The sequence below is a fragment of the Stenella coeruleoalba genome (assembly GCF_951394435.1).
Source record: "Stenella coeruleoalba genome assembly, chromosome: 15".
In the NCBI taxonomy this organism is placed as follows: Eukaryota; Metazoa; Chordata; class Mammalia; order Artiodactyla; family Delphinidae; genus Stenella; species Stenella coeruleoalba.
The window spans coordinates 51,399,203-51,411,222 of NC_137161.1; the positions used below are offsets into that span (position 1 = coordinate 51,399,203).

The window sequence follows — 12,020 nt, forward strand, 5'->3', positions numbered from 1 at the left end:
TGGAGTGCAGGGGAGGAAATGCCCCCAAACACCCCTAGCGCTCATGCCGTGTTCCCCACCACACAGACGCCAGACACTCCTGGTCTCACCACGGTCCCCCAAAGGCTGACCTGGGACCAGGACGAGGGTGCAGATAATTTATTTGGGAGGTGATACCAAGAAGCCCCAGTGAAGAGTGGGGAAACTGAGGCAGGAGGGCTGAGAGCCAATGACGTTTGCCCAGATGAGGAGGTTACCCTTGTGGGCAGCTGAGGCTCTGTCTGGCCAGGATCCCCTGAGAAATCACGGGGACACACCTCAGCATTGCCTGTGGGGGACAAGGACCTGGCATGGCCCTTTCTCTCCTGACTCCCCGTGGTTGAGGCTTGTCCTGGGGGTGTGGGGGCTCCAAGCTCCATAGGTGGCCTGGGTGGAGGGGCAGCATCAAGCGTGTCTCCCCCCAGCCTCAGCATGGCCAAGGGACCAGGCCAGCGGGGCCGACTTGGGCTGCTTGGAACTGCTCGGGCAGATCTGCGTTTTCATGAGATCCAGAGGTGCTATGAGAGCAGAAGGTATGAGAAGTTTTGGTCGATTGACAGCTTGTCTCTGTGAAGAAGCAGGTGGAGGAGTCTTGGGAGGGTGCCCTCCTCGCCTCTGCCCACCAGGACAGCCACACAGGCTGTAGGACACCACGCTCAGGCTTCATGCCCCTCGGCAGCCCTGCAAGGCTGGAGCTTCTCTTCCCCCTCATCACAGTGAGGAAACTGAGGCCCAGCAAGGTGACAGAACTATTCAAGTCACTCAGCTCACAAGGGCCTGTGTCCACCTCTCATTGCATGGCCTGACTCAGAGGGGCCAGCAGGTACCGGGCAGGTGGGGTCTCCCAGGTCTCCTGTAAGACTCACCTGCATTGAGATTTCCACTCCCCCCATCTGCCCTCCCCAACAGCCAAAACCTGAGGGTGCCCCCACTCACCTCCCACAAAGGCCCTCTGAGTTGACCCAAGCAGAACACTCACTGCCCTGGTGTCCCATGTGTTACTGGAAGACAGTGTGATTTAATGCTCATTAAGCGCTTGGCCCCAGACCGGCCATGCTGCGACACTGCCCTGCAGGCCTGCTTGGACATTGCCCCTCCTCCAGCGCAGGCAGAGTAGCCTCTGGTGGCCCAGTGCCCATGTGACAGACTCATCCACAGAAATACTTTCAAGCCTGCCCAGGTGCACGTCCCACGTCCACCCATAGGGTCCTGTTCAGGGTCACCTACCCAGAGGCTCAAGAGGACTCCAGCCAGGTGCCACGGCATGCCCCTCCCCCTGGCCTGGCTCACCCCACACCTTTGTTCCCCTTCAGGCTGCTTTAGATGACCACTGGTTGTTGGGTCAGCATGGTGTGGGGTCTGGCTGTGGCCGTCCCAAAGGGCCCAGCTTCTGCTGGGACATCAGTGAGCATACCACCTGGATCCTGGAAAGGCCACCCCGTCCCACCTCCTCCTGCTGCCAGGTCTACAGGGTGCCCCTGGGATCTGGCCAAGGGTAGGGCTGGGCCCTCGTCAGAGATGAGTCCTGTGCTGCAGATGGTGGGCTGGGCACCACCATATTGAAACACACTGGCAGGGCAGCCAGCTCAGGGGGCACATCCCCTGCACCTTTGTTGAACTGTTATTTTGTTTTCATCCTTGGCATTTAAAGACTTTGGTTGTAAGCAAAAGAATCCCCTAGTACCAGCATGAGTGAAGGAGAGTTGCTTTAGAAGGATAAAGAACAGCCCACCAAGGGCAAGGATGACTGGAATGAGGAGCTCCAGCTTCACAGGACACTCTTTCTCAGCCTGGAAGGTTGCAGGCTCTCAGGCCAGCTGAGAGTCCTCGCCAGTGGCTGCAGCTATGGCTGCCCCCTGCCTGGGCCCCAAGGGGTCCTCTCTCCCTCCTCCAGGATAAAAATCCCAGGGAGGGATTCTGATTGGCTGGTCTGGGGTCATGTGTCACCTCTTGATCAATCACTGTGACCTGGAGGACATGGTGGGATGATGGCCCCCGTTTGGGTCATTTGCCCTCCCCTGGGAGTGGGGACAGGTCCAGCACCAGAAAAACGTGGGGTTGACTCAGCTATGGCCCTGAGAAGGATAGTTGTGAGAAGGGCAAGTAGATGGCATTTGCTGAGGGGCCATTTCTGCAGTGTGACTCAAGGGTGGGACTGAAGGGCATGTGGGCCCAGCAGGGGTCTGTGCCTCAGTTTCTCAATCTGAGACAGGGGCTGGGTTGGGGTGAGCCCCTGGAGCGAGGTTCCTTTCCTACTCCTCTCAGCTTTGATTGTCCAATATTCAATCAGTACCAGATCCTCCCACCATAAGCCAGTTTCTCAGTGGGAATTTGTTTCCTGGTCCCTGCACGCAGGTGTCTGTCCTCCAGGCTTCCCGCCTCACCTAAATTGCAACAGGCAGACACGCAGCTCCTTCCATCCCGCCTTCCAGTGAACTCCCTTCTCAAGGTTTGGCCCATATCTCCAGAGATAGCTGTGTGTTCCCAGGGTCCCTGGTCACTCTTACTCCCACCTGCCTCTCCAGCTGCCCCAACTCTGCACCAAGGGGAACACTGCCCACCTGGCTCCATTCCTGCCAAGCCCTCTAATGGCAGCTGAATCCGGGGTAACGAAAGGTCAGGAGCCTTGGGGAAGGTGCTTCTTTTATTCTTGTGGCACTTCTATAGCATTTACATCAGCCAGGCACTATTCCAAGCTCTGCGTGGGCGAACCCAGTTAATCTTCACAACCACCTGGGAGGCGGGTTTTACAGAAGAGGAAACTCTCCCAAGGTCTCAGGGCTGGAGGGAGGGCGTTCCACAAGCCGACTCCGGAGTCCTTGAGCCTGGGCTTGAGCCTGCTCCTAGAGTGTGGACAGCAGAGGTCAGGCCTGAGGCTGCCCTCCCTCACTTCGAGTGGAGGGGCTGGGGCTGGGGCCGGTTGGCCTCTAGGTCCCCTCGTTCATATCCTTCACCCTCACTCCCGGCATGATGCCCTGCTGGCCCCTTTCACTCCCAAAGACTCAGTGCCCACTCTGTGCTGGGCACTGTTCAGGCCATGGGGGACTGGTATGCACTGAATGTCTGTGTCCTCTCCAAAATTTATATGTTGAAGCCTTAACCCCCAATGTGACTGTCTGTGGAAGTAATTAAGGTTAAATGAAGCCTTAAGGGTGGGCTCTGATCCGATAGGATTAATGTCCTTCTAAAAACAGACACCAGCACCCCCCCCGCAATGCCCAGCAGACATAAAGAGGAGGCCGTGTGATCACACAGTGACATGCCAGCCACCAACAAGCCAAGAGAAGAGGCCTCAGAGGGAAACCCATCTTGCCAGTTCCTTGTTCTTGGACTTCCAGCCTCCAGAATGGTGAGAAATAAGCTGTGTTTAATCTCCCCAGTCTGTGGTGTTCTGTTCTGGCAGCCTGAGCTAAGACAGGGACAGAGACCCAGACCCTGCCTCATGGAGGGAGGACAAACAAATCAAACCTCCTCTATCACACATCAACTCCCACTGTGACGTGGCAGAGGAGGAGGTGTGCTGGGCAGGAAGGCCCCCAGGAGGAAGAACCAAGTGGAGGGCTGCTGGATGACTTGGTAGAAGGAGGTTCCAGAGCCTTCTGGGAAGTGGGCACAGTCCAGGCCCAGCCCACCGACTGAGCCCTGTCTCCAGCATCTCCCAGCCTCACCCGAGACCGGCAGCCTTGCTGTCCTGGCCACCCCAAATTGAAGAGGAGACTGTTTCCAAAGGTCAAGTCTGCTCCTGCCTCTAGGGTTAAGCGAGGAGAGCTGCCAGGTTTAAACAAGATATTCATAAGACATTCATTCCCCACCCCCCACAAAAAAACTGTGCAGAGCTGGGGCTGGGAGGGTCTATGCAAGGCCTGAAGCCTGGGCTCTGTATGAGGCTGTCCCGGCCAGGATTTCTGGACAGAACAATGCTGTTCAGAAGCCCCAGTGACTGAGCACTGCAAGGAGCCAGGAGGCAGGATCAGGTTCAGAGATGAGCGGCCAAGGATCCTCTGGAGCTTTGTGGCCTGACCAAAACAACCCCGACCCCCGTTCATCCCCACCCCACATCGCCCCCCACATTGCCTGGCTGGGCACAGGCTCCCGCCCCCAGTTCTGTGCACCTTGGCCCAAGCCAGGTTTCCTTTGAGAAATCCAGGTGTCCCTTTCCTGCCACCTCAAAAGCACTGTTCAAAGCATCTTTGTTCAAGGCTGGGCTGATGAAGCCACAGCCCCGCCCTGACCTCCTTAATTACCTCCTGGCCAGGCCCCCACCCCCTCCTGGGTCTTTAAGCCCCCAGGTTGTCCCCCAGCCCAGTTAGCAAGGAGGACACCAGCTGCAAGAGTGAGAACAGAATCCAGGGGCTGTGGGGTCTAGGGGTGGGGGGCACGCAGGAGCAGCTGTCAGGCAATGGAAATACAAGATGGGGGAGGGGCTGGGGTCCAGGGCTTGTATCGAGACCTAAGGTGGCCAAATCTCACAGTGGGTGGGGGGCAGGGGTGGTCTCTGGGGCCTGGGCATAGGGCATAGAGCCTGGGCCACAGGGCTAGGTCTGGGACCAACCAGGGTCTAAAGGAAGACAAAAGGGCCTCTGGGGGGGCTAGATCCTCCTCCTCTCTCTTCAGGTTCCAACCAGAGGGCACCCTCATTCCTAATCTCTGACCTCCCTCCCCTCACCCTGTTATCTGACACCAAACCCATAATCCAGTCCCTTCCGTGCTTCCTCCTCCAGTGTGCCAACCCCCCTCCACTCCCCCCCACCCCCCCCAACCTTAGCCCTGTGTCTCCCTGCCCTCATCCTCCTCCGAGTTCCCCGCTCCTCTGCTCACCCTTGAGTTCCCCTTGTCCTCCCACAGCCTGCGGGCAGCCTCACGTGTCAAGTCTCATCGTGGGGGACCGGGACACCCAGGACGGAGAGTGGCCGAGGCAGGCGAGCATCCAGCACCGCGGGGCACGTGTGTGTGTGTGTGGGGGGGGGGGGGGCTCGCTCATCGCCCCCCAGTGGGTGCTGACGGCAGCACACTGCTTCCTGAGGTGAGCAGGCAGCCCAGGCTTGGACAAGGGGCACTCCCCTACTCTGAGGGCTCAACGTCGAAGGGGGCAGGGGCGGGTGGAGCAAGACCCACGGAACGGGGCGTGCCACTTGGTGGAAGCATGGTCCCCAGGCTCTGAGTGAGAGGGTGGCGGGGATGGGGGCCCTACTGGGGGTGGAGAAGGAGCTGCTTTAACTAGACCCACCGCTGTCATGCCGGAGGGCGCTGCCATCTGAGTACCCCGTGCGCCTCGGGGCACTGCACCTGTGTCCTGCCTCGCCCCACGTTCTCTTGGTGCCCGTGCAGAGGGTGCTGCTGCCCCCGGACTACTCAGAGGACGGGACCCGAGGAGACCTGGCGTTGCTGCAGCTTCGCCGCCTAGTGCCCTTGAGCACATGAGTCCAGCCCATCTGCCTGCCTGAGCCTGGGCGTTGCCCACCACCAGGCACACCATGCTGGGTCACTGGCTAGGGCAGCCTCCACTCAGGAGGTGAGGCAGAGGGCGGGGCACTGGGGCATTGGGGCCGGACAGGCGATCTCTCTCCACCTCTCTCTGATCGGGAATCCCAGCCCCTCACTGCCCCAATCCAGGACCCACCGTGACCTCCAGGGACCCAAACATCCTCACAGTTTTTCCACCTCACTGTCTCCCAGCTCTTAGAAGTCCCCCCTTCTTCTCCAGTGCCACTCCCAGAGTGGCGACCTCTGCAGGGAGTACGGGTGCCACTGCTGGGTACTCACACCTGTGACCTCCTCTACTACATGGGCACCAACATTCCTCGTGCCAAGCACATAGTGCTGCCAGGGAACCTGTGCACCGGCTATGTCGAGGGCCAGAAGGATGCCTGCCATGTGCGAGAAGCTGCCTGGAAACTCTGGAGTCCATGCTGCTATGGCCAGCACCCTACCTCCTTAGAACCCAGGACCTAGGAGGTACCACCTCCAGGGCTCAGTGTCCTAGACCCCAACCCAGAGGCACCACCTGGGGGATTGCAGCCCTGGGACCCAAAGTCTCTGGAGGGCTGGGACCTAAGCTCTTCTTTCTCCTGCAGCGTGACTCTGGAGGACCCCTGACCTGTATGAGGTCTGGGCGCTGGGTCCTAGTGGGTGTGGTGAGCTGGGGCAAGGGCTGTGCCCTGCCCAACCGTCCAGGTGTCTATACCAATATGGCTACTTACAGCCCTTGGATTCAGGCTCGCCTCAGCCTCTGATGCAGTGACCTGAAGCCAAACTCTGGAGTCCCTCAGCTGCCTGGTCTGTGTGGGGATCTACACATCCCCCCACCCTGCCCCTTCTGACTTAGGGCTTAGAGGCCTAATAAAGTTAAGGGGCCATCCACCCACCCATTCATCTGTCTATCCCCTGCCTCCTCCTTGGGGCTCACCAAACCCAAGCTGCCAACCCTCCTCCAGGAGCCTCCCGAGTGTCCCAGGGTCTCACACTCCCTCCCTTCCCTTCCTGCTCATATTTAACCCCCTGAGCTCCAGTCAGACAGGCAAGTGAGTCAGTGCTAGGTCTGGTCTGTGTGCCCTTCTTTTCTGGAAGAAGTCAGAGAAACTCAAATATGAGAGGAATTCAACACCAAGGAAATGACTGTCCATTGCTAGCTTTGAAGATGGAGGGGCCACGTGGCAAGGAGCTGATGAAAGCCCCTGGCTGACAGCCAGCAGGGAAAGGGACGCCTCAGCACTACTACTGCAAAGAACCGAATTTGGCCAATAACCAGAACAAGCTTGGAAGCCAACTCTACTCCCAGCCTCCAGATGAGAACCCTGACAGGCCAAGCCCTTGATTTCAGCCCGGTGAGATCCTAAGCAGAGAACCCAGTTTAGCCCACCCACAGAGTAGTGATTTAATAAATTAGTGTTTAAGTTGCTATGTTTGCAGTCATCTGCTACACAGCAATAGAAAACTCAAATAGATTTTGCCCCACTGCAGTGAAAGTGCCCCAGGAGGCAGATGGCCAGCCACCAGGCCTGGCCTTCCCATGAATTCTAAGGTCTTAGGAGTTTGGGGCACCTGACATCATGCCCTCTGCCAAGAGGAGACAGGAGCCCCCAGATAGGCCTGGCCATAGCTTCTGATATCCTTGTTTTTTCTGCCACTGCCCCCATCCATGCCCTGGATGAGTCTGAGGCTGTGTCCTAGCCTTGGCCAGGCCCCCAGGCCCAGGACCGCCCCCTTCCCCCACCTGCATCTGGAGACCGGCCTAGGCCCTTTCAACTCCCTGACCACCCTCATGTGCTGGGACCTGGTGTCCCATCCCCTCTCTGCCATCTCCTCATCCCCAGGCCAAGGATCATCCATCCCTATAGATAGAGCTCAGTTTCTAGAACAGCAGAAAGAACAAGAACCGGAACAAAACCTGGAAACTCTGAAGCCCCCCTTTGGAGCTGACGGGGCAGTCGGGAAATGGGGGGCAGGGGAAGCTATCATTGAAGGGGCAGTCTGGCTGGGCAGGACCAAGTGCAGCTGCCGCCACGCAGGCCTGAGCTTCGTCTCCCTCCCTTCTTTCCTCCCAGGGGAAAAAGTGGCTGCAGCACGTGGTCGCTGCTGGGCCAAGCCAGGCTGGGAGGGTGGGGCTGTGGACTGGGCAGTGAGGGAGCTCCGGGCTGCTGTCTCCCCTAGGCTGAGGGCCATCTACTGGCTGCCCCTGGTGGGGTCACTGGGGACCAGGGTACCCAGAACAGGGCATGGCTGTGGCAGGCCAGGCAAAAGGCTGTGGGCACATCTGTGGTGGGACCCTGGCCGCCCCTGATGGGTGATGCTGGCCATCCTCCCATCCCGCCCTCAGCCGGGGGCCAGCCCAGAGAACTTCCTCAAGATGCCTCCCAAAGTACTGAGACCAGAAAAAGCCAAGGACTGAGAGCCAGGATGCCTCAGTCTTGGACCTGCCGTGATTAGAGTAATGGATCCCCATTCAGAGCCCAGTGTTTCTTTTCTTTCTTTCTTTGGCTGTGCTGGTTCTCAGTTAAGGCTCACGGGATCTTCGTTGCAGCATGCAGGATCTTTAGTTGCGGCATGCAGGATCTAGTTCCCTGACTGGGGATCGAACCCGGGCCCTCTGCATTGGGAGCGTGGAGTCTTAACTGCTGGACCACCAGGGAAGTCCCAGAGCCAAGTGTTTCTGAAGCATAAGGTGAGAGCTAAGCAGGGGTGTCCTAGAAGTGGAGAGGGCGGGCTGCCCACGGAAGGGAATGAGCAGAAATCTGCTACTCGTTAAACCCTCACCAGACACGGTGCAGAGAGCTCTACTGCACCATCTCATGAGATTCTCACTAGACACTCTGTGAGGGGGGTTTCCCCATTTGTCAGATGAGAAAACAGGCCTAAAGGCATACAGCTGGTAGACGGTAGACTGTGATTTGAACCCAGGTGGTCTGATTCTGGAGGCAGCTGGGGGTGGTAAAGAGGGTATTACCACCTTGGTTCTCTCCACTTCCACTCCAACAGTGTGGCCTCCAGGCCTGCCTCCTCTCTGCTTGTTCCTGTTGTGGCAGCCTCACAGGGCTGGACAAGCTACAGCTCTACTCTGTCCAGCAGGCTCAGTGGCACGGCACCCTGTGCTGCTGCATCCCGCCTGTCAGCAAGGTCATTGGGCCTGGAGCTGGGGCGGGGCAGGGGGGGCGCCGGCGGTGGTGGCGGGGTATGGACCTGGCCCTGCATCAGTAGCATCCTGCCCCTGGCCTCACAACGGTTGCCTGATCTGCCAGAAGGGAGGCCCTGGGGCGGCGAGGATAGTCCTCAGAACCCACCGGGGACAGGACATCAGGCTCCTGTCCAAGCAAGCATTCTCTAGCTGCTCACCTGCTCCAGTTGGTAGAGCTGCAGCCAGATGGCCCAGCCTCTCCCAGGAGTACTGACTCAACCTCAGTTTCCCCATCTACAATCTGAACTGGTAACACGAACCCTATCATGGCTGTAGGGAGAGTCAAAATGACTCAGTTCTGCCCAGCAAGCACGCAGGCTGAGCCAGGCACTGGCGGGCTCTCAGCTGATCTCTGAACACCCGTGAGGTGTTCCCATTTCACGAATGGGGAAACAGGACCAGAAAGGCTAGGTAATATGCCCTAAGACCCACAGCAGGCAAGAGGTGGAACCAGATTTGAATCTGGGCGACTGACTCTAATTCCACACTGAATTGTCACTTCCCTCATAGAAATGAAACCAGTTGTATGACACAACTAGAGGCACACTAGTAACGAGTGATGATTGACAATTACTGTTTATTAATCAACACTTTAAAAAGTTTAAGTAGACCAAAGGAGAAGTCCCACCAGGTTGATACCCTACAGGCTTAGTTTGGAGGCCGGGGAGGGTCTCTATCATGAGCGCTGGGTGGTTGAGGCCACAGGGCAGAAAGGGCCCAGGAGGACTTCCTGTGCAGAGAAGCAAGAGCAGCTGGCCAGCTGGCTCACCCACCATCTTGAGACTCCCATTTTGTCTGTCATGGCCCCCAGGAAGGAGGGCCTGCACCCAGCTAGACCACAGAACTGGGTGGCTGGGGGCTCAGCCCCTGCTCCTCCTTCAGACTTCTCCTGACCCCATTCCCACTGCAGGAGGTGTCACTGTACTCACTGACACGAGGACTGCAGTTACCTCCTGCAACCGACCCACCCACCATAGCACAATGGGGTGCACAGAGATCCCATCTGAGGGAAAGGGCTGCCTTGAGGCACAGGTGTGGAGGAGTCCCAGGAAGGAAAGGGACTTCAAAGGACTCCTGAGGAGCCAGAGGCCAGAAGTCAAAAATGATAACTATAGCTATAGTTTAGGAAACATCTATTGAGTGCTAACTCTTGGTGATGTTACCGGCAAACTGGGTTTGCTTCTTGGTGAGTGTCAAGCGAAAAGACCACAACCAAGCCAAAGATGGGGAGAAGGAAGGATTTATTATTATTTGCAGCAAGTGAAGAGAACACCAGGGATCTTTCCCAAAGCAGTGTCTTCCCGAACAGCAAAATTGGGGGAATTTTAGGCTAAGGGTACATGCATATTCATGAAAGGGCTTGCAATGAGGCCAGGCTTAGATCACAAAGTGGCTTAGGCCAAAAATGGCTTCTCTTCTGTCAAGAAAACCATGCTGGGTTCTCTCTCCAGGGACCCCCCCCCACCATCTGCTTACACCAAGGCTCCGCAAACTTTACAAACAGTTATTCTCCCATCTCAGAGAGGGGGAAACTGGGCCTTGGTGAGGTTAACTGCCCAAGGCTGCACACTCAGTGCCAGAGCAAGGATTTGAATCCCAGCAGGTCTGAGCCCAGAGCCTGCATGGCTAGCCACCAGCTTGATTCAGGGCCAAGGCAGCATCATCTTCAGATTCCACCCACTCCAAAGAACCTCAAATTGTGGCCTCAACAACTGCTGAGCTGTTCAGCATCCAGGGTCACCACTGGCTCATCTCTCATTGGGTGCCACGGCATGCCTTCTCTGGCACGTGCCAGCAATGACTCAGCTGAGGTTCTCCCTCTCCCTGGGAGAGGTTGAAAAAGCCTCCTTCTCTTGCTCTAGTATAACTGCAATTTGGGGCGATGCAGGAGAGCATCCAACTACCAAGGAGGGAGGCCTAGGCTGTCAGTAGGTACGAAGGGCAGCCAGAGAGGGAAACCAAGTCCACAGGCCCTTCTGGAGCCTGAGTGGACCTGGGCAGAAAGGCGGGCAGTTGCCCAGGGCACCCTCCTCCTGGGAAGCGTGAACACCAACTTTGGCCATGCATGCTGCTTCTTCCGAGGATGTTTGCCAGGCCTTGTTATCAAATGGGGGTCCTGCTGCTTGCTGCTCACAATCAATTGCATACTCACAAATGTTGGTGGCAAAGGAAAGGTGCTTTTAATCAGAATGCCAACAATCTGGGGAGATGGTAGACTCGGCGTCCCCCAAAAACCACCTCCACAGATTGTGCTCGGCCATGAAACTTCTAAAGGGCAGAAGGGAAGTAATCTCAGTTAATTGTTGAGATAGCGGGTCAGAATTATTGCCATCCCTCCACTGCATGCAGGCTGGTTAACTTCTTGGGTTCTTCCTCTAGATGTTATCTTGTTCACACAGTTTGGTCACACAGTTTGTTCAGGTTACTGAAGGGAAAGCTAGGGAAGAGATCTGGTCATCTGTTAAATACTTGCTCATTGTTCTAAAGAACCAACTAGTTTGGCAAGGTATTGTGTAATTAAAAGATTTGAAAGGTGTGCTTGGGCCAGAGATGGGTAGGTAGAACATGGGGTGGGTGGAGGGGCAGTGCCTGGTTTAAAAGTTAGTTACAGGGACTTCCCTGGTGGGCCAGTGGTTAAGAATCCACCTTCCAACGCAGGGGGGCAGGGGGTTGGATCCCTAGTCAGGGGAATTAAGTTTCCACGTGGTGAGCAGTATGCCCCCCCCAAAAAAGTTAGTTACAATATAGCTTTGCTAAAGTGACAAGAAAAGGGGCTTCCTGCTGAGGGCAGTTTCCTGCAAAGAGCTGCTTACACACTCCCTAACCCCAAAAGCAGCTTCCAAGGATTCTTACAGGCCCTAAAGCCTCGGTAAACTGGTTTAAATAATCCTTACAGCAAGGCTAGGGCAGGGACATGGGGCTGTTTCCTGATACGGCGGCCGAAAGATCCAGAATTTAACACCTCCTCAAAACACCCGCCAGGAAGACCCATAATCATGAGTCAGACTCCCAAACCTGGCAGCCCAGGTCTCGCTGAGATGTGAATGTCTTGCCGCCCTGATGACCGAGACACATCATTCATTCACTCTCATTAGGCTGTAAGGCACCCTACGCTTGAAGTTAGTCCCCACAAGGCTGACATTCCCCACAAGGACGGGAGTCCCCTAGACTGCATCAACATGGGGAACTCGCTTTGCCACACCCAAGATGGCGCCACCGCGCCCTGCGTCCCTCCCGCGCTCGGTCCCTGTCGGCTTCCCACTACCTCCGCCACTCCACCAACCGGCCCCGCCCCGCGCCACGGCGCCCAGTCCGCAGTCGGACGCTCGGC

General features: G+C 56.9%; 1 protein-coding gene across 1 annotated transcript; it reads left to right on the top strand.

Annotated features, from left to right (window-relative positions):
• Positions 1-450: 450 nt before the first annotated feature.
• Positions 451-6,251, top strand: PRSS33 (serine protease 33; the record flags this gene model as incomplete). The annotated part of the gene is given in 9 exon segments (XM_079945455.1): positions 451-551; positions 1,224-1,272; positions 1,332-1,422; positions 4,864-5,041; positions 5,262-5,436; positions 5,440-5,508; positions 5,512-5,530; positions 5,723-5,892; positions 6,093-6,251. Coding segments are annotated over 9 exon segments (1,011 nt in total).
• Positions 6,252-12,020: the final 5,769 nt, after the last annotated feature.